Genomic DNA, 19,214 nt, shown 5'->3' with positions numbered 1-19,214 from the left:
TGGCTGCCGGCGGGAGGCCTCAGTTTCCCCCCGCGTGGGCCTCTCGGGGGCTGCTTGAGTGTCCTCACAACATGACAGCTGGATTCCCCCAGAGGGAGCGGGGTGGGAGCCGCCGTGTCTTCTGTGACCAAGGCTCACAGGTCCCCGTTGTCTTCAGTGTCCTGTCGCTCACCCGGCTCGGGGCCCCTTCGGTGTGGGGGGACCCGCATGAGAGCACCAGCATGGGGGGCGGGGGTCACCGGGGGCCGCTGCGGAGGCCGGCGAGCACACCGTCTTCCCCTGTCGTCGCCGTCTGTTAGGTGGAAATTCGTATCTCACCTTTGTCACGGACCTGTCTTCCACAGCGAGCTTGATCATTTTTCTGTCCTCGGCTGACGGCCACACGCACGTCCCGGGAAGTTGAGTAAACCTGTGTCCATGCGACATTTTTTTTTTTAAACATGATTTAAAAAAATATTTTTTTTATTTTTAAATGCAAATTTATTTAGTTTGAGAGAAAACATTTTTTTTTTATGTTTATTTTTGAGAAAGGGAGAGCGTGTGAGCAGAAGAGGGGCAGAGAGAGAGGGAAGCACAGAATCCGAAGCAGGATCCAGGTTCTGAGCTGTCAGTACAGAGCCTGACACGGGGCTCGAAGTCAGAGACCGTGAGATCATGACCTGAACCGAAGTCGGAAGCTTGACCGACTGAGCCCCCCAGGCGCCCTGATGTGTGACACATTTCTAATCTATGTTTAGACGAGTCTACGACTTGGAACTTTTCTGTTAGGCTCGTCTCCACTGTGTGTCCCTGTTCTCTTCCCAGGGGAAGGCAAAGAGGAAATTGTGAAGGTGACTTTTGAAGAGTTGAGGCAGCAGGTGGCTTTGTTTGCAGCAGCAATGAGGAAAATGGGTGTGAAACAAGGAGACCGGGTCGTTGGTAAGTGTTTTGGGCTCTTGTGGTTTGGGGGAGAGACGAGGTGGAGTGACCAGCTTGGAAGGTTGAGGCGACTTTTGGACAATGGCAGATTGCGAGCAACCCTGTAGGACCTCAGCGATCCACGCTTGGTGGAGGACAGATGACCAAGGAAGGTCATGGTGCCCCGAGAGGGAAGGGACAGCCTGTGCAAAGGCCCGGAGGTTCATGGGGCAGGGCACCTGCAGGGGTGACAGGAGCGCGGTGGGCTGGGCGTGCACCACAGGTGGTAGGGCAGGCAGGGGCCCTCCTTCCAGAAGGAACCAGGGTTGGTGTCTCCCGAGGGCAAAGGGAGGCCTGGCTCCCTCTCCCTCCCCGGCCCCCTCCCCAGTTCCTGCCTTCCTTTGTTCTCTCTGCGTCTGGCAGCAAGTCTTGATTTCCCACCGAGCACATTCAGGTGTCTTCTTCCAGTTTTCCTTTCACCTTGACTCCTGGGGAAGGTTTCCGGGCCGTGTGTGGACCTGTTCTCCGCCCCAAGGACCTTTAGTTAATTTAGATGTGGGTGGGCGTGCCCCCAGGGCGAGCAGGGGGAGATAAGAGGACTTACCCTCGTGCAGGCGGGCTGGCCTGGCCGGGGTGCTGGTCTGCCTCCCCACCCCCATGGCCGTGGGACAGGGCCACAGGGCAGGTGGCAGTGGGAGAAGCCGCCTCTCCTGGGGGAACTCACCACAAGTGGGCATTTAGCGTGTTTGCTAAGAGGGCGGCCTTATCATTGTAAACCGAGTAAGGGCTGTACCCCGTGTCTCCTCCCATGGCAGCTGGGCACGGAGGCCCTGCTCGCATGTCAGTTGACTGGGAAGGAAGCAGACGGGGGGGGGGGGGGTCACCGCAGCCATCGCCCCCTGTCTCGGCCCTGGATGGGCTGTACTGACCTCCGGGGTTCGCACGCTTCAGCGAGGTCCCTGCTGTCCCACGGGAAACCGTCGGCCCTCCCTGCATGCAGCCTGCTTTATGTTCCTTTGTGGTCCTCATCGCCCATCTGACATCTTGGGATCGTTTGTGTGTGCGTGCGCATGTGTCCGTCTGTCTGTCCTCCCACTGGAGGACAGGGGCTGTGTCCTCTGTGCACGGCTGCGTCTCTGTCCGCAGGGCGGCCGGGGCGCAGTGGGTGTGTGACGGGCTCTTGTGGGTGAGTGCGTGTGAGCGTGGGGCCCGGTCATAGCAGGCACGTGTGCTTGAAGCCTCCATATCTGTGGTTCTTCCTCCGGTGTAAGCCACCCTTTCGAGGTCTAGAAAAGGAATTCAGAAGGTTCTTATTGCCTCTGGTTTTTTTCTTCCCTCTAAGTGTTCTCTTTCCTCCCATTTTCGTTAAAACAAGTCTCTTTTTGAAGCAAACATTTTCCGAGAGAAGGAAAAGTGGAGACCAGGGTGTGTTGGGGAAGACGGTCGAGACCCCCTCCGGGCCGTGCTTTCGTGGGCGATGTCCCGACTGTGCAAACTCATGCGGGTGCCTGGTGACCCATGCTCGGGAGGGTCTCAGCCTGGACACTAACTTGACCCGACCACAGTTCCAGGACTGGGGGCTGTGGTTCCCAGAAGAGGGCACCAGGGAATGACTCCCAAGGCGGGGGAGGACGCGGGAAGATGCTTGAGGGGCTTCAGACACCCGTCGGGGCTGCTCTTGTGGGTTTCTCTTGTCCCTGACGCGTGCTCACTGCCGTGACAGCAAGCCTGGGTGTGCGGGCCCCCCGGGCGTGGGTCCTGCCCTGCCCCGGGGACATTGCAGTTTACATGGTAAACTCAGGAGACCGCAGGCCTGCCTGTGCCAGATGCTGGGCGCATCCCCGGCTGAGCCTCGCCCTTTGGGGGTGCTCCTGGCTGGCTGCCAGGGAGGTACAGCGAACTTGAAGAAGCGGAGAGTGGAGCGCCTTGGGGGAGGAAGCAGGGAGGGAGCTGTACAGGCTCAGAGCCCCGGGTGCCGGGACTGCGCGGCTTCTGTGGTCGCCTGGGGGCCGTGCAGGGGCGGCATTGGGCCACGGCCCCTGCTCCCCAGTGCCTTATGTGTCCGCTCCTTTCCTCTGGGACATTTAGGACCATCTGTCTAATTGACTGGAGTCCCTCTGGCCACAAAGTTGCTCTGCCTCTGTTGTCATTACAGCCCAGCCTCTTGCCTCTGCTGTGTTCCTTCCAGGCTTTTCTGGGTCTCTTGACCCCTGCTCGATTCCCTTATTGTATTGCCTCTCCTTCCCCCTTCCGTCCGTCCACCTGTCTGTCTATTTATCCGTCCATCCACCAGCCAGCGCACCCATATCTCAGGGCCTTGATATGCAGGGCATGGTAAAAGGCGTTTGGTAAAGGAAAGGACAAGACAGGCAAAGTCCCTGCCCTCCTGTGGGAACCAGCTGTGAAATTGACAGTTACATTATCAGATGCAGGTGATTATTATGGTAAATTTGGTGACGGAAAAATAGAGTGTGCTTTGTGGGGACCGGCCAGGGAATCTGAGTTTATCGGGGGGCCTCGGAGAAGGCGTCTCTGAGAAAGTCTCATTTACATTAAGAGTTAAAGAATGAATTTGCAGAGTCAGGAAGGCTGCTGTGTGTGAAAGAGTATTGAGGCAGAACAGACATCCTGTGTAAAGGCCCCGGGGCAGGAGGAGTTTAGAACAACTGGTGTGTGTGGAAGAGTGTTCAGGCAGAACAGAGAGCCTGTGCAAAGGCCCTGGGGCAGGAGGAGCTTAGAACAACTGGAAAACTGGAGAAGGAGGCAGAGTGGAGAAAGAGGAGGCCAGGGCCGGATCATGCAGGACTGTGGGGATCATTCTGGTTAGTATGGGTTGGAGGGGGTGACCGTAAGGAGTGGACAGGCTGGGGGTAAGCGGTGGGGCCGTCTGAATGGGGATGTCAAGGCAGCTGGGATGGGGTGGGGCTGGCCATGCTCCTTGGGCTGGTCAAAGCCAGCTCCTCTCCCCACTGCTTGCCTGGCTCTCAGAGGTCCCTCTTGGTAGTCCACTGCATCCCACGTACCCTGAACCCAAGGCTTTCTCCCTGTGCCCGACGACAGGTTATTTACCCAATGGTGAGCATGCCGTGGAGGCCATGCTGGCTGCAGCGAGCATCGGTGCCATCTGGAGCTCCACGTCCCCAGACTTCGGTGTGAACGTGAGTTGGGGTCCCCAGTGAGGGGCGCCCGTGTGCCCCTGAGTGCCCTGGGGGTGCAGCCACTGGCCACAGAAACATTCCTGTGTGATTTCCCAAGGGGAGGGCTCTACCCACCCGGCGTCTCGGGCAGGGGCGTGGGCCGCTGTGGCCCAGGACTGGCAGGCCGGGAAGGAGACGATGTCACGACGGCCTCCTGTCTCACTGGCCGGTGACACCAGAACGATGGGAGAGAAGGATCCAGAGTGAGCTGAGCCTTGGTTTTAAATCTACACGCCAACGAACCCTCCTCTTTTCTGGCGTTGCTAACGTCCCGTCCTCGTGTGGCAGATGGCGCTGGGGGATCTCACGGGAGGTGTCTGTCATCTCTGCACTCGTGACCGCGGGAGACTTTCTGATGTTTCTGTTCTGCAGACCGTCATCTGGGTTTGCTCACAGAGGCTGCCCCGAGGTCTCCTTGCGCTTGGGTCTTTCCCTGCCGTTTCTGATCTCTTACTTTGGATCTGTGCTCTGCGCGGGAAGAGGGTGGGCCTCTTTATCTCTGCGGAGCCGAGGGGACCAAGGACCCAGGGTGCAGCCAGCCGCCAGAGGGGCCCGGGCAGGGGCAGGAGGTGCGTGCTCAGCCCCGCTGTGGAGAAGGAAGTGGCGGCAGAACAGGACGTCCCCGGGGCCTCCACTCGCCGGCCCGGGGCCTTTCCTGCTTGCAGAGCCTTGGCGATGTGGGTCCCTTGGGAGCCATGAGGACAGACCCCAGTTAGGGGACATGGTGGGCATCCGGGACCCCGGCCGCTCTCCATGGCATCAGGTGCTTCGCTCCTGGCCCGGCCCCTGTTCCGGGCACCGGCCAGTACAGCTCAGCGGCTGAGGCTGTCCCGACTTTGCCGACCCTGCACCCCTGTGCGAAACAGGGACGGTGGGAAGAGAGGGCCGTGGAATGAGCATAGGAGGCTGGGACCGCGAGGTGAGATTGGCGCGCCTCGGCTCCGGCTTCAGCCGCTGGTGACGTTCGAGCTCGGCGCCCTGTGGTCGGGCTGGTCTCGGCCGCAGGGCTGGTTTTCGGGCACGAGCTTGGAACTCGCGTCTACCTTGAGGCTTGCTGTTCTGGTAAAGGTGGTCCAAGTAGGTCTCCTCTGCCCCATGCCGTGTGGAGGCGCGGGGGCGGTGAAGTGGCCGGCTGGGGCTGCGGTGAGGACCGGGCTCTGCTGAGTTCAGGAAGCAGGTGGCCGCCTGGACCTCCTGGCTTGGCGGTCGTATTCCTCCTGGGGCTTTCCTGTGCCTGTGCCCGATCGCCCCACGGGGACCGCAGAATGGATACTTGCGTGGGGTTGGGGGCCACGCTCGACTCACCGCCCCCCGAAGTCACCGCGTGTCAGCCTTTAAAAGTGACGTGGGTGTTTTGAGCCGGTCACGAAGGTGTTGGGAGAGCTGGGCGTGGCACAGGGCAGTGGTCGTGGCCTTCTGGGGCTGGAAGGAAGCCCCTGCCCGGAGACCTCACGGAGAGCAGAGCCCCTGATGGCACCGGGAGGCGCATCGTGCCTCCGGGTACAGGGTGGGAGGCTGGGACGCGGGCCAGCGTCCAGCCGCCTCCCGCTCTGCTGCTGCCACGTCCCGTGCCACGTGTCCCCAGCAGATGGCTCTCCAGCTTGCGCTGCTGACCCTGCTGCACGCTAGATGGCAGCGTGGCTCTGCCGTCTCCGGGCTTCGGCTCGCGGCTTCTGGGAGTTCTCTCTGGCCTTGTGGCCTGAGTCTCAGGGGAGAGCCCTTCCGGGGGGTCAGAAAGCGACAGGGCCAACAGCTTCCCCTGGGGCCTCTGGGTCTGTCCGTGGCCAGGCCCAGACCTCTGATTCAGAAACACTGTGGTCTTCGCTGTCTGTTGGCTGTCACCGTGGCCGGGAGCTCTGTGACATGTGAGGCCCGGGTCCCTGGCGGGCTGGGTCCTTCCATCCTGAGTATTGGCGCCTTGCGCAAGGGAGAGCAGGGGAGGTGCGGGGTGTCACGGAGATGTCTCTGCTGCCTTCAGGGGCGCTCCCAGCCCGACTCCGGCAGCCCCTCCCTGATCCGAGGCCCTCCCGCAGGCCTTCTTCCGTTCCCTGAGCGTCTCCCGAGGTGCCCTCTGCCTGGGGACAGCCTCTCCCCTCCCGCCCCGCTGTGGAACCTGCTCCAGCGGCCGCCCCCGAGGGGACCCCCTCCCGCTCCGTGGCTCCAGCCCCCGCTGCCTCTTCCTGGTCCTGCTTCAGTCGGCCTGGGACCCGGCCCTGTTCTCTGCTGCTGCCCTTTGGTTTCCTTGTCGCTCAGGCTAGTCTCTCCCAGAGGCTGCGTGTGGTTAAGAGCACCGGCCTGCACCCCTGGCTCTGCCATTGGCCGCTTGTTACTGTGGCCCAGTTGCTCAACCTGCTCACGCTTCTGCAAGGACGTGGGCGAACAGTACTGCCTTGCTCCCGGGGCTGCGCAGGCCAGATGCGCGCATGCCTGGAGCAAGCCGGAGCGGTGCCTGGCACGGTGAGCGCTCAGTGCGTGTTGGGATTTTTATTGGCAAAGCTTTTCTTCCCACATAAAGCGGCAACTCTCAGCCCCGCTTAGAATCCTGAGCTTTAAGGGGCGCCTGGGTGGCTCAGTCGGTTGAGCGTCCGACCTCGGCTCAGGTCATGATCTCACGGTTCACCGGTTCGAGCCCCGCGTCGGGCTCTGTGCCGAGAGCTCAGGGCCTGGAGCCTGCTTCCGATTCTGCGTCTCCCTCTCTCTCTGCCCCTCCCCTACTTGTGCTCTGTCTCTCTCTCAAAAAAATAAGCTCTAAAAAAAATTCAAAAAAAGAATCCTGAGGTTTAAGAACACTCTGTATTTTGCTGTATCAAGTTTCTACACCACCACTATGCCGGTCATCAGCCGAACCATTTTCCTGGTGATTCTCCCGAATTCTCTGCATCACTCTTGCCGTTGCCTGTGCTGACGAACCGCCTGGTCTTTGTGCCTTTCCCTTCTGGTTCCCGCCGCCCAGCGGTGTCAGAGACTGGGATGTTCTTGGGAAATCCTGGCGTCACTGCTTGTGCCCTGGGAGTGACCCGGGTGCCGATCGTGGAGCTCTGGCCCTGGACGGAAGCGCCGTTCCGGGCGGTGCCTCCCCAGGTGCCGTGCTTGTGGATGAAGAGGGCTCCACCGAGGTCTGGACCCGGGAGCGCTTCCCTGTCGCCCCTGGGCTCACACTGCAGTTGTAGTGAGCGTGTCTGTCCACGTCAGTGTCCCAAACGAGTCGTTACCCACACGGAGGCGTGCTGCTTTCGGAGAAAGAGGTGTGCTTGCCAGGACCCGACTCCGTGCGTGGTGGGCCTGCCTTGGAAATGGGGCTTATTTACGAGGATGCACGTTTGTAGGGGCGTGCGTTTGGTTGGCAGAAAGCGCCTTTTGGAGGATTCGCGTACCTCGTAACTGAAGATCAGGACGGACCAAGATACGGACACGCCGGCGAAGCTCCTTTCGTGTGCGCCAGGTGCCGGAGTGGTGTATTCAGGGCTCTTTCCGCAAAGTGGGGCATCTCCCTGGGGGTGCAGATACTCCCCCCTTAGGTTCCCCATCTCATACACTTGTGCTTTGCTGTCTCAGCGCGTCTGTAAGTCTACGTTGACCCTTTCTTCAAAGTGACATTCATTTCTCAGGTGCAAGTCGTGGCTTCTCGGTTTTCTGTATGGGCCACGGGTTGGCGTGGTCGCAGGAACGCACCCAGTGCTGTTCCTTTCCCTCGAGGCGGTCGCGTTGGTTGCTTAAGGTTTTTGCCTTTGGCGTGACTGATGGCGACGACCTTCCCTTCCCCTTCCAGGGCGTTCTGGACCGCTTCTCTCAAATCCAGCCCAAGCTCATCTTCTCCGTGGAGGCGGTCAGGTACAACGGCAAGGAGTTCAGCCACATGGAGAAGCTGCAGCAGGTGGTCAAAGGTGCGTGGCTCGCCCGAGTGGGGGCCGGCAGGGCTGGGGCGGGGTGCAGAGAGAGGAGGCACGAGGGCCCCTGGACCGCGAGCGGCAAAACCCCGGGAAGCCCCCATCTCTTGGTTGTGTTACGCTTGGTGGGAACCACATCCACCGCGTGTGTCGTTCAGCGAGCCTGCGCCCCCCCTCCCCCCCCCCCCGCCTCCTCCAGGACTCCCAGACTTGGAAAGGGTGGTGCTGATTCCATACCTTGCCTCAAGAGAGAAGATAGACCTTTCCAGGATTCCAAATAGGTAAGCCAGCGGATCGCTGCGTCCGTGTGGAGCCTACTGGGAGTCCCCCTGGGAAGTCGATTCTGTGACTCATTCATTTTAGAAGTGCAGGTTTCAGTTAAAAATCACTTCTTGTAGGGGCATCTGGGGGGCTCAGCCAGTTAGGCGTCCACGTCTTGATTTCCACTCAGGTCCTGATCTCACCGTTCACGGGTTCGAGCCCCGCATCGGACTCTGTGCTGACAGCTCGGGGCCTGTTTGAGATTCTTTCTCTCTCTCTCTCAAAATAAATCAACTTCAAAATTAAAAATAAAAATCACTCTTGTAGAGGGGCACCTGAGGCCCCAGAGTGAATTCCCCAAGCCACAGAGCCACGTAGCATCAGAACAGCCCCAGGAATACTTTCTCTCTGCCGTCCCTTCCCAGTGGAAGGTCAAGCCCCGCTCCCCGACTCAATGGAAATGAATGTACGCACGTGCCCACAGGTGCATGCACACGTATATGTATGTGACTGCATCTATACGCACACCTGAATGTGCACACATACATAAATTTCCCTTCCGGAACCGATTTTTGTCCTTATCGCTAGGAGTGTCTTCCTCTGTTTCTCTGACATTTATAAGCTGGTGCAACATGCACCCTAAGTAGCAAATAGTATTGTGAGCGGGTTAGTTTGGACTAGGAGTTAGGAAGGGGGTCATGGTTTGTCTCCAGATTCTTGGCGCTGTACCCCTTTCCTCGTCCTTGAAACAGCTGTGGGGAGAGTTCAGCCACCAGGTGTGTTTACCTGTATGGGCGGACCTCTCCCTCTAGCCCCGTGTGGGGCCCTGGCAGGAGCCTGGAGGGCGGCCCCTTGAGGCTGCGTGGGAAGCATCACACAGGTGCACAGTGGGGTCCTTGTGTCCCGTGGGGGGGGGGGGGGGACAGGGAGGGCTTTTCTTTAGAGGGGAACGAGGGGCAGAGGAGGAGGGAGAGAGAGAGAGAGACAGAGAGAGGCTCTCAAACAGGCTCCAAGCCCAGCCTAGAGTCTGACGTGGGGCTTGATCTCATGACTCTTGGGATCATGACCTGAGCGAAATCAAGAGTTGGACCCTCACCCGCCTGAAACACCTAGGCGCCCCCTGCAGGCAGGCAGACGGGCCACACCTGCAGGGAGGGTGAGCCATGACCATCGGGCATCGGGCCCAGTAGACATAGCCCGCTCCTTGAATGGGGGGGGGGGGGGGGTGGGCAGGAAGTGCCCAGGGCCTGGGAGAAGGGTGTGGGATCTGGGGGAGGTGGCACCTAAGGCGACCTTGAGAGACGGGCAGGGTTTGGGGACGCCTGCCTGTGTCCGGAGTCCAGAGGCAGCAGGGTGCTTGTCAGCAGGGTGCCTCTTCCCTGTGGGCTGTGGTCTCAGGCCGGACCGCTCAGGTCCAGACGTCCGCTGTGTGACCCTGCATGAGGGATTCACCTGTGTGGGCCCTGGGTTCCCCGCCTGTAGAATGGGCAAAACAACACCTTCGTCCCGGACTTGCTGTGAGCGTCAGATAAGTGACTGCTGGGCAGGCGCACTTGGTTGTTAGCCCTCAGCAGTGCTGTCTGTCGTGGGGAGCAGGTGACAGCCACAGGCCACAGGGGGCTCTGTTCCGTGGAGCATCCGGGTCAGAGTGTGCAGGGCCTTACGGGCCGGCCCCGGGGCTTGCACTTGACCCTTGTGCCGCGGGAACCCTACCCGCCAGGATACATTGCAGCCCGATGACAGAGCCCTGGTCCCCGTTCACACGGCAGACACAGCTCCCTGCTTTATGTTGGGGGCCATCGCGCCCAGAGGCCGGAGGAGAGCCTGGCAGGCTTTCTGGCCCCACGGTGGCCCAGCTTTTATCCCTCTGAACGTGTTCGTCAGCGATTGGTGTGAAACGAGAGCGCCCTGCAGCATCACAGCCCCCCTGCCCCACCCTGGGAATCGCACCTCCCCTGCTACCCGGCTCTCGATTGCCGGATCCCGCAGATAAACTGAGCACACGGACGTGCCTGTGTCGGAGACCGGGCCGGTGGGGGGACCGCCCTTTGGGGTTTTTCATTTTTAGAAGAGCAGCACAAGTAATTGCTATTTACTGTGATTTATAGACCGTTCGGAAGAAAAGGCTTTTCTTTGTGCGCGGTATCCGGTTAGATTGGGTGCTTTGTGTAAATGGGGTTGGGATGGGAGGTGGAGGAGGAGTGGGGCTTTCATTGGCTGGAAAGTTCCACAGCAAATAATTTCCCAGACACTGTGGAGCAGAAGGCTTTGTTTGTTTACCGCTCAGAGTGGAATCATTCTGGATGCCCTTTGTAAACCTCCATGCCGCCCCCAGGAGACGTGCTTGTCCTCAAGGACTGCTTTAGAGCGTGTGCATTTGTGTTTCACAGTAATTACTCTTAGCAAATCGCTGCGGGCTGAGTGTAACTGGTTCTCCCCCTTCCCTGAAAGAGAAAGTTCCATTTGTCAAAACAGCAGGTTTGTTCCCCCCTCCTTCTCCCTTTCGAGCCAATGGAAGGATAGGCCAGGATCAATGTTCCTGCTGGTCTCAAAGTAGAGAAGGCACCTCTCCCAAGATGGCTTTGCAGCTTCAGCAGCCGTTTCTGCTCAGAACACAGGTCTGTGCCTGCTTTGCTGGTTTTTGGCCACGTGCATTGGTTCTTTATGTCAGCTTTGGGGGTGGGTTTCTTAGGCAGTAGTCAAGAGCTGGGCTTTTTTTTTTTTTTTTTTTTTTTAAATTTACGTCCAAGTTAGTTAGGGTAGAGTGCAATAATGATTTCAGGAGTAGATTCCAGTCATTCATCCCCACGTGTAGCATCCAGTGCTCATCCCAGCAAGTGTCTTCCTCAATGCCCCTTGCCCATTTAGCCCATCCCCCCCTCCGGCAACCCTTAATTTGTTCTCTGTATTTAAGAGTCTCTTATGTTCTGCCCCCCCTCCCTGTTTTTATTTTATTTTTGATCACCTTCCCCATGTTCATCTGTTTTTTTTTTTTCATTTTTTTTCACATTTATTTATGTTTGAGAGACAGAGAGAGACAGAGCACAAGTGGGGGAGGGTCAGAGAGAGAGGGAGACACAGAATCCGAAGCAGGCTCCAGGCTCCAAGCTATCACCACAGAGCCTGACGTGGGGCTTGAACCCATGAACTGCAAGATCATGACCTGAGCCGAAGTCAGATGCCCAATGGACTGAGCCACCCAGGCGCCCCTATGTTCATCTGTTTTGTATCTTAAATTCTACGTATGAGTGAACTCATAATATTTGTCTTTCTCTGACTGACTAATTTCGCTTAGCATAATACTCTGTAGTTCCATGCATGTAGTTGCAAATGGCAAGATTTCATTCTTTTTGATTGCTGAGTAATACTCCATTTGTGTGTATGCGTGTGCGTGTGTGTGTATACACACATACATACCACATCTTCTTTATTCATTCATCCATCGATGGACATTTGGGATACTTTGGCCATTGTCGATAGCGCTGCTGTGAACGTTGGGGTGCGTGTGCCACTTCGAAACTGCACACCTGTATCCCTTGGATAAATACCTAGTAGTGCAATTGCTGGGTCGTAGGGCAGTTTGGGCTTCTTTTTTTTTTTTTTTTTTTTTAAAGTTTATTTATTTTGAGAGAGAAAGAAAGAGGGGAGGAACAGGGGAGGGGCGGAGAAAGAGGGAGAGAGAGAGGATCCCAAGCAGGTTCCGTGTTGTCAGCCCAGAGCCCAACGCGGGGCTCAAACCCACGAACTGCGAGATCATGACCTGAGCCGAAGTCAGATGCTTAACCGACTGAGCCCCCCCCGGGTGCCCCTGCCTGAAAGTGTTTCTGTCTCAGAAACTGTAGTTTTCAGATCTTGGCCCCACCTTCTTGCCCTTCACCGTCTGTGCAGAAGCTCGGGAATCTGGTGTCTCCTCTCCCTGCTCCTTGCTGGGGCGGCCGGGTGTCGGAGTCACACGCTCTTCCCCTGAGTTTGCACACAGACAGGATGCGTTACTTGTGAGTGGTCCTTCTGCACATGCTTGCTAAAGCACTTAGCAGGTTCTCAGACGAGACCCCCCCCCTGGGCCCTGTGAGTGTGCTAATGAAGCAACATGGAATTTTCACTCTGTCAGCTTTCCCTCAATTAGCGTGGATCCCTTAGGTGGGTCTTCTGCAAACAAGGTTAGTTTTCCCAGGAAATCCTTCACGGAAGCAGTAGAGGGCAGCGAGCGGCCAGGTCTAGCCTGGGAGGCCTCGGGATACAACCCAGCGTTCTGGAACGTTCACTGTTTGCGTCTGTGTGTTTTGCCCCCAGTGTGTTTCTGGACGATTTTCTTGCCACCGGGAGGGGCGAGCAGGCCCCACAGCTGGAGTTCGAGCAGCTGCCCTTCAGCCACCCACTCTTCATCATGTTTTCGTCGGGCACGACCGGAGCGCCCAAGTGCATGGTGCATTCCGCGGGGGTACGTCTCTAACCGTCTGTGCTCTCCTGGGGGCTCAGCTGGCGGAGGTGGGCGTCCGGCTCTGCACCCACACCGCCACCCCAGCCAGACCGCGCCCCCTCCCCAGAGACTGCGGCACGCGGCCCCCCTTTGAGTTGGGGGGCCGCGTGGAGATCGGAGACTGAGCCTAGGCACCCGGAGCTGCTGTTCCAGGCGCTGTTGTTCCAGGCGCTGCCGTGGCGCCCGTCACCACAGTGACCGGTGCGGAGGCCCCGCGGTGCGTCCGAGGCAGGGCGCGCACTGGGCGAGCCCTGACTTCCGCGCTGTGCGCCCGTTTTAGGAGGGGCGAAGCAGAGCAGGGGAGAACAGTGCGTGTGTGTGTGCGCTCGGTGGTGTGGTGAAACGGGGCCGACCGCGGGCTGTGGTCCGGCACGGAGAGCCGCTGGGTTACGTTCTGAAGTGCAGTTAGGAAGCTGTTCCAGCACAGCTCCAGCACTGTGGTTGTCGTCTGGGCCGCCGTGACCGAGGACCACGGGCTGGCGGCTCGAACAGGAGACGTGTGCTTCTTTCTCACAGTTCCGGGGCTGGAGTCAGACCGAGGGGCCTGGGGCTGGACCCGAGGCCTGTCGCCTTGGCTTGCAGAGGCCGCCGTCTCACTCGGAAGTCCTCCCTCGGTCTTCGCCCTGTGCAGGCGTCCCCGGGGGCTCGTTTTTGCCCACATTTCCTCTTTTTGTAAAAAAATCCACCAGACTGGATTAGGACCCGCTGCGGTGGTCTCTCTACCTTCTCCACCAGTTCCAAGGCCCCGTCTCCAAATGGAGTCACCCTCCAAGGTCCTGGGCCTTAGGGCCTCACAGTGTGGCTCTGGGGACACACAGTTCAGCCCAGAACACATACTTCTCATTTTCCTGTTTATTTCCTCAAAAGTCCAACCATATTCAAGCACCTGGAATAACGCTTTCCCACTAAGCGTGAGATTTTATCCATATACGTTAGTGACTTCAACTGTTCATTCTTGGAACAGTTCCAAGCCCGTGGAACAGGTGCAGGGGGAGGGAGCACAACGGGCATGTCAGCTAGACTCCGCCATATTGTTAACGTCCTCAGCGTCCGTTCTTAATGCTTCCTTGAAAGACTCTTGCTTTGCTTCTCTGTCTCTGAACACACACACACACACACGTTGTTATTCTTCAGCTTTTTGCTGACCCCTCGAGAACAAATTGGGGAGTCCCGGCCCTTCTCACACCTCCCGAGAACGAGAACGTTCTCTCACAAAACCCTGGTATCGTCATGACGTTCAGGAAAGTCAGTGTTGATGTGATACCGTCACCACTCGGGTGCTTCCACTCTCCCCATGACATCCTTCGCAGCCGCCTGCTGTCGCGCCTCTGGTGTCCTTCCCCTGCCTTCACCTTTCATGACCTTGGCATTTTTGGATTCCCAGCCTCTGGTCTGGCAGAACGGCTGTCTGGGTTCGGTCGAGCTTTCCTGCGGGTTAGATTGGGGCGATGCCTTTTGGAAGTGATGTTCAGGAGGCCCCTGATGTCAGTTTATTTCATGATGGTCATCTAAATGGGTCACTCTCCCGAGGTACAGTTCCTTGTCTGTGACTGTGGGCCCTCCTGGCCTCATCTCCTCCTACCCCGCCTCTGGCCTTGATGGGAGAGCTTCTTTTTGACTCTGGCACAATCGGTCCCCTCCTGGAACTCAGACTCCTCCTGGGCTGGTCTCGGGGGGCACAGGGGCTGCGTGCCTGGTGCTCCTTCCCGCAGCCCTGGACTTCTTGCCTGGTCGGTTCTACAGCTTCTCTCTGGGTCCTCTTCCTAGCTTCTCCCTCAGTTGGCTTGGCCTGTGGGGAGGAGAAAAGCCTGCGGTCTCTTGGTCAAACCTTGTTGTGGCCGCCTTTTCTCCCGCTGCTCAGAAGAAGGGGGTTATTCGAGAGGAGAAACGTCCTGTTTGCAGACCGCTTTCCAGCCTTTGCTTGACAAGATGGTGGTATTTGAAAATTAAACATAAAGTTTCTCTTCTAGTGCATTTGGCTTTTACAGATGTTCCCTCTGCCTCGAAGCAGTTTGAATCCCTTCTGTACGAAGGGAACATTTACATTTGAATCATTTTAAAGCCTTCTGCAGCTTTTCACAGAGTGCTTTCATCAGAATGGGGAAAGCAGTTACCAGTGGCTTCATTATTACCTGGTTTTGGATTTGCTGGAGGTCTGATCGCAGGTTATGACGTAGAGCCTCCAGATGAACACCGAGAGCCCCTGGTGACTTCGCAGGAAACCACAGGGCAGGAGGGAGGGGGGAGTCCGGGGGCCCAAGGCTTTATTTCTAGAAGTGACGTTGGCCAGAGTTGAGTCGCCTTTTTGTAAGAGTGAGTTGACCCTGTTGTTCAAACCTTCCTAGTTTATTAAATCAAGTCGGGAGATGTCATTTGCTGTGGTTGCTGGAATCACATCCTCCCTGGAGAGGAGAGCCCTGGTCGGCCTGGTCACAGGCCCGTTAACGAGCTATAGAGGGGAGCATTTTTAGAAACCTTGTAGACAAGGGTAGGGTCTGCGTGGCAAAACAACAGACATTTTAGGAAAAACCAAAACGTCTCACTGCGTTTTTATTTTTAGTGCTTTTTGCATAGCGAATGTCACTTTTTTAGGAGAGGAACATAAAAATGTATTTGATATAATGTAGCTTGCTCATAAAATCATCATGCCTGGTATATTTAGAGTGTGGAAAAGTCAGGAAAAATTACACTCCTTCTCTCTCCGCCGGGCTGTCGCATCTCCAGAGAAGTGACGAAGCGTCTTGCCTGTTGTCAGCGTTGTCTCCGCCGGAGGCTCGGAGGCAGCCGGGCGGAGGGCCGCGGCGTGGGGACCGCTGGCCGTGCCCCGGGCGCGCGGGGGTGCCGGGCCATGCCTGCTCTGCAGGCTGTGTTTTCTACGTCCACAAGAGGTGTCAGAAAGCCGCTTCCCTCTTCTTCCTGTGATATTAAATTCCTCTTCCTGGTTGAGACGCACGAAGTCGTGTTGTTCGTCCTTCCCCTCAGACTCACCCATAAATATTTAAAAATTAAGAGCAGAACCGTTGCTGTGAATTAAGATTCATTCAGAGAGATTCTCGAGTGGGAAGCAAAGCCTGGCGTGTTTTGTGCCACCTGAGAGGAGGAGGACAGGCCCCAGCAAGCCCGTGTGGGGTTATACACAGGCCAGGCTTGGAGCAGACCGCGGGGCGAACATACAGGTCTAAACTGAACACCGGTTTTGTTTTATTTTATTTTATTTTATTTTTAAAAATTTTTTTAACGTTTATTTATTTTTGAGACAGAGAGAGACAGAGCATGAACGGGGGAGGGGCAGAGAGAGAGGGAGACACAGAATCTGAAACAGGCTCCAGGCTCCGAGCTATCAGCCCAGAGCCCGACGCGGGGCTCGAACTCACGGACCGCGAGATCATGACCTGAGCCGGAGTCGGCCGCTCAACTGACTGAGCCACCCAGGCGCCCCTCTCTCTTTATTTTTAATGTTTATTTTTGAGAGAGAGAGAGCTAGAGTGGGGCTCAGGGCAGAGAGAGAGGGAGACACAGAATCTGAAACAGGCTCCAGGCTCTGAGCTGTCAGACAGAGCCTGACGCGGGGCTTGAACCCATGAACTGCGAGACCATGACCTGAGCTGAAGTCGGACGCTTAACCGACCGAGCCACCCAGGCGCCCCTATTTTATTTTTTGAAAAGAATTTTTTTTAACTTTTTTTTTTTTTTTGAAAGAGAGGGAGCACGAGTGGGGGAGGGACAGAAGGAGAGAGAGGGAGACACGGAATCCGAAGTAGGCTCCAGGCTCTGAGCTGTCAGCACAGAGCCCGACGTGGGGCTCGAACTCACGAACCGTGAGATCATGACCTGAACTGAAATCAAGAGTCGGATGCTCAACTGACAGCCACCTAGGTGCCCCTAAATGCCAATTTTAAGTAAACGGGAGGGGGATTTGCCACAGGCTGCTGTTGTCAGGGAGCCCCTGGCCCTGTCTGTGGATTTGCCGTGGGGATGTTTTGTGCTGACTGAGAGAGTTCCTGAAGTGATTGTTGGCCCCTAGCAGGTGCCCACCCACTCCGAGGGAGAACAGTGCACAGAACTTTGCACAGAAGCTCCTGACCCCGGGGTAGGGGGCTGTCTCCGAGCCCCGTGATGCATGCTCGATAAAGCCACGGGAGGCCTGCTCCAGGAATCTGCAGGTGGCCTTGGGGACCCTCAGAAAGGACCTGTCCCCCCCACCCAGCGGAAGTCTTTGTGCTGCGGTCTGCCCGGCCCCCAAGTGGCTCAGGTCCCTGCTGCTCCTCAAGGGCCTGGCGAGGGGCGCCGCTCTGGACACGCTCTGGAACGGGAGCTCTGACTCTTGAGCTGGAGAACTTGTTGGGCAGGAGGGTTTCCGTTGAGCTTCGAGAGGGATCATCTCCCCCTCCTGGCTCATTTTTACTTCTCTTGGATACAAAGAGGGTCGGTCGTCAAGGCTGCTCGTGATAAGGGGTCCTCGCTTCAGCCCCGATAGTCCCTAAACATTGGGGGCCCACTGACATCGGCCAGGTGCTCCCGTCCGCTTACCAGAGTGAAGTGTGGGGCCAGCCCTCTTCAGGGGCTTCTGAGGGGCAGTGCTCCGTGTGGCCTCGGGATCGTGTGTGAGATCCATGCAGAATGGGAGCACTGAGGCCGGGAGAGAGAAGGGGCTGGTGCAGGGCCCCTGCTCGGCCGTCCACCCGGTGCTCCCTTTCCCGCGGCTCACAGCCGGATGGGCAGAGCAAGTTGGGAACGAGGGGGCGTGGGCACTGGAGTATTACAGAGCTGAACATCAGACGCGAGGAAGCTCCGTGCCCCGAGAAGGAGCCCCAGGGCACGTTACGTGGAAAAAGCAAAGGGCAGGGCCGTGCGTCCGGATAAAAAAACCAGCATGAAGGAACCTACAGGGTCCCTGGCCATAGACACAGGGAGCGGCTGCCCGGAGACCTGGGGCCGGGGAGGGGGCCTGTCGTGGCCTGTGCCTCGGAGCGCTGGGCCCGGTGCACGTCCTGCCCGTTAAACGTTCGGAGAGAAATAATGGACCGGGCGTGGAGGTCGGGAGGTCTGACTGGGCCTTTGGACTGCAAGCAGGGCCTCGTGCTCTCCCTCGGCCAAGGGTCGCGTGAGCTCTGGTCCGAGGCTTGCGAAGCGTCCCAGTGCCGCCCGGCTGGCGCCCGCCCTGGAGGTGCATGTTGCCACGTGGGCTTCTGTTCTGTTTTCTCGTATCTTTGACTTTGCCTCTCCTGCTTTCTGCCTGGGGTTGGGGTCCCACGGTGCTCCCCGTCTCTCTGGTACCCGGAGCTCACAGGCCGGTCCGAGTCTGCCCCCACCGGCCCCCGGAGACCCCCGGGTCAGCTGGCAGAGCATCCAGGCCGGCTTGCTCGGCGGTCTGCTTCCTCCGGGCGAGGGGCGGGAGGTCGGCTTCTCCCCGGGGCTCTGCGCCTGTGCCCTCGTGCTGTCTGCGCAGGGGCGCCCCGCTCACGCCGTGTCCCCCGCCTCTCCCCAGGGCACCCTCATCCAGCACCTGAAGGAACACGTTCTCCACGGCAACATGAACAGCAGTGACACCCTCCTGTATTACACCACGGTGAGTCGAGTGTGTGTGTCCGGGGGGTGCCCTCCTGCCCTCTGCGTCCCTCCCGTCGCTCGCTTTGCTTCCTTCAGGGTGGATGCGGTTCAGCCGGGGGTTTTGTGCCGGGGCCTTCACTTGCGCTAGCCGGGCGGGCCTGCTGGGAGCACAAGGGTCCTTGTAAGAGGGAGGTGGACGGGTCAGTGTCAGAGAAGGAGCTGTTCCGAGGGAAGCAGAGGTCAGAGTGAGTGGGCTTAGGAGCCAAGGGATGTGCGTGACCTTTGGAAGCTGGTAGACGCCGAGAAAGAGATTCTCCCCGGAGGTTTCCAGAAGGAATGCGGTCCTGCAGACACCTTGACTTTGGACTTTGGACCTGCAGAACTCGGAGATAGTAAATCAGTGGCGTTTGAGGCCACTAAGTGCCTTGGGCGGTAATAGGAAGTGTTTCCAGGTGGCTCTCCCAATGGCTGTGACAGCTGGGGGTCCGTGCGGAGGCCAGGCTGGGCCTGAGAGAGGCCACCCTGGGGACCAGAGCCGCCTGCCAGCCCAGAACCTGGCCAGGAGGCCCCTGTCCCTGCCCTGGGAGTGGGCGTGCGGCTCAGGCAGCCACCACGCCAAGCCCAGGCACTGGCTGCCACTGCCCTCACGGAAGTTCTTTTCTGCCCCAAGTCCTTGCCAGTGCGTTTTGTGGCTGAACTCAGGGCACCTGCCCCAGCTGCCCCGGAAGCTGGGCAGTTAGATGCTCGGTCGCCTCGCTCCTCACTGTGATTTGGGTCTCCGTCAGCTGCAGGCATGTATCCCAGAGCCCTGCTCACCCCGTCCCCACAGGCGGGCCAGTGGCGCCAGGCAGTGCCAGCCTCCGGGCCCTTTCCATGCAGAAGCCCAGCCAGCAGGGTTGACGGGGCGTCGTGTTTGAATGGCGCGAAGACCCCCGCAGCCCC

The 19,214-nt window shown here is 58.2% G+C and overlaps 1 protein-coding gene across 4 annotated transcripts in view; it reads left to right on the top strand.

Moving 5' to 3' along the window:
• The window catches only part of AACS (acetoacetyl-CoA synthetase), a 52,256-nt gene that overhangs the window by 13,437 nt on the left and 19,605 nt on the right, over positions 1-19,214 (top strand). For all 4 annotated transcript variants that reach the window (XM_027044284.2, XM_027044285.2, XM_053206759.1 and 1 more), the window contains exons 4-9: positions 805-918; positions 3,958-4,055; positions 7,864-7,978; positions 8,181-8,262; positions 12,536-12,683; positions 18,211-18,291. In XM_027044284.2, coding sequence (XP_026900085.1) covers positions 805-918; positions 3,958-4,055; positions 7,864-7,978; positions 8,181-8,262; positions 12,536-12,683; positions 18,211-18,291 — 638 coding nt within the window. The remainder of the gene's footprint in view (positions 1-804; positions 919-3,957; positions 4,056-7,863; positions 7,979-8,180; positions 8,263-12,535; positions 12,684-18,210; positions 18,292-19,214) is intronic.

This window comes from Acinonyx jubatus, chromosome D3, assembly GCF_027475565.1.
Source record: "Acinonyx jubatus isolate Ajub_Pintada_27869175 chromosome D3, VMU_Ajub_asm_v1.0, whole genome shotgun sequence".
In the NCBI taxonomy this organism is placed as follows: Eukaryota; Metazoa; Chordata; class Mammalia; order Carnivora; family Felidae; genus Acinonyx; species Acinonyx jubatus.
Note: the sequence above shows the minus strand (reverse complement) of the source record. Positions and strands in the feature narration are given on the sequence as shown.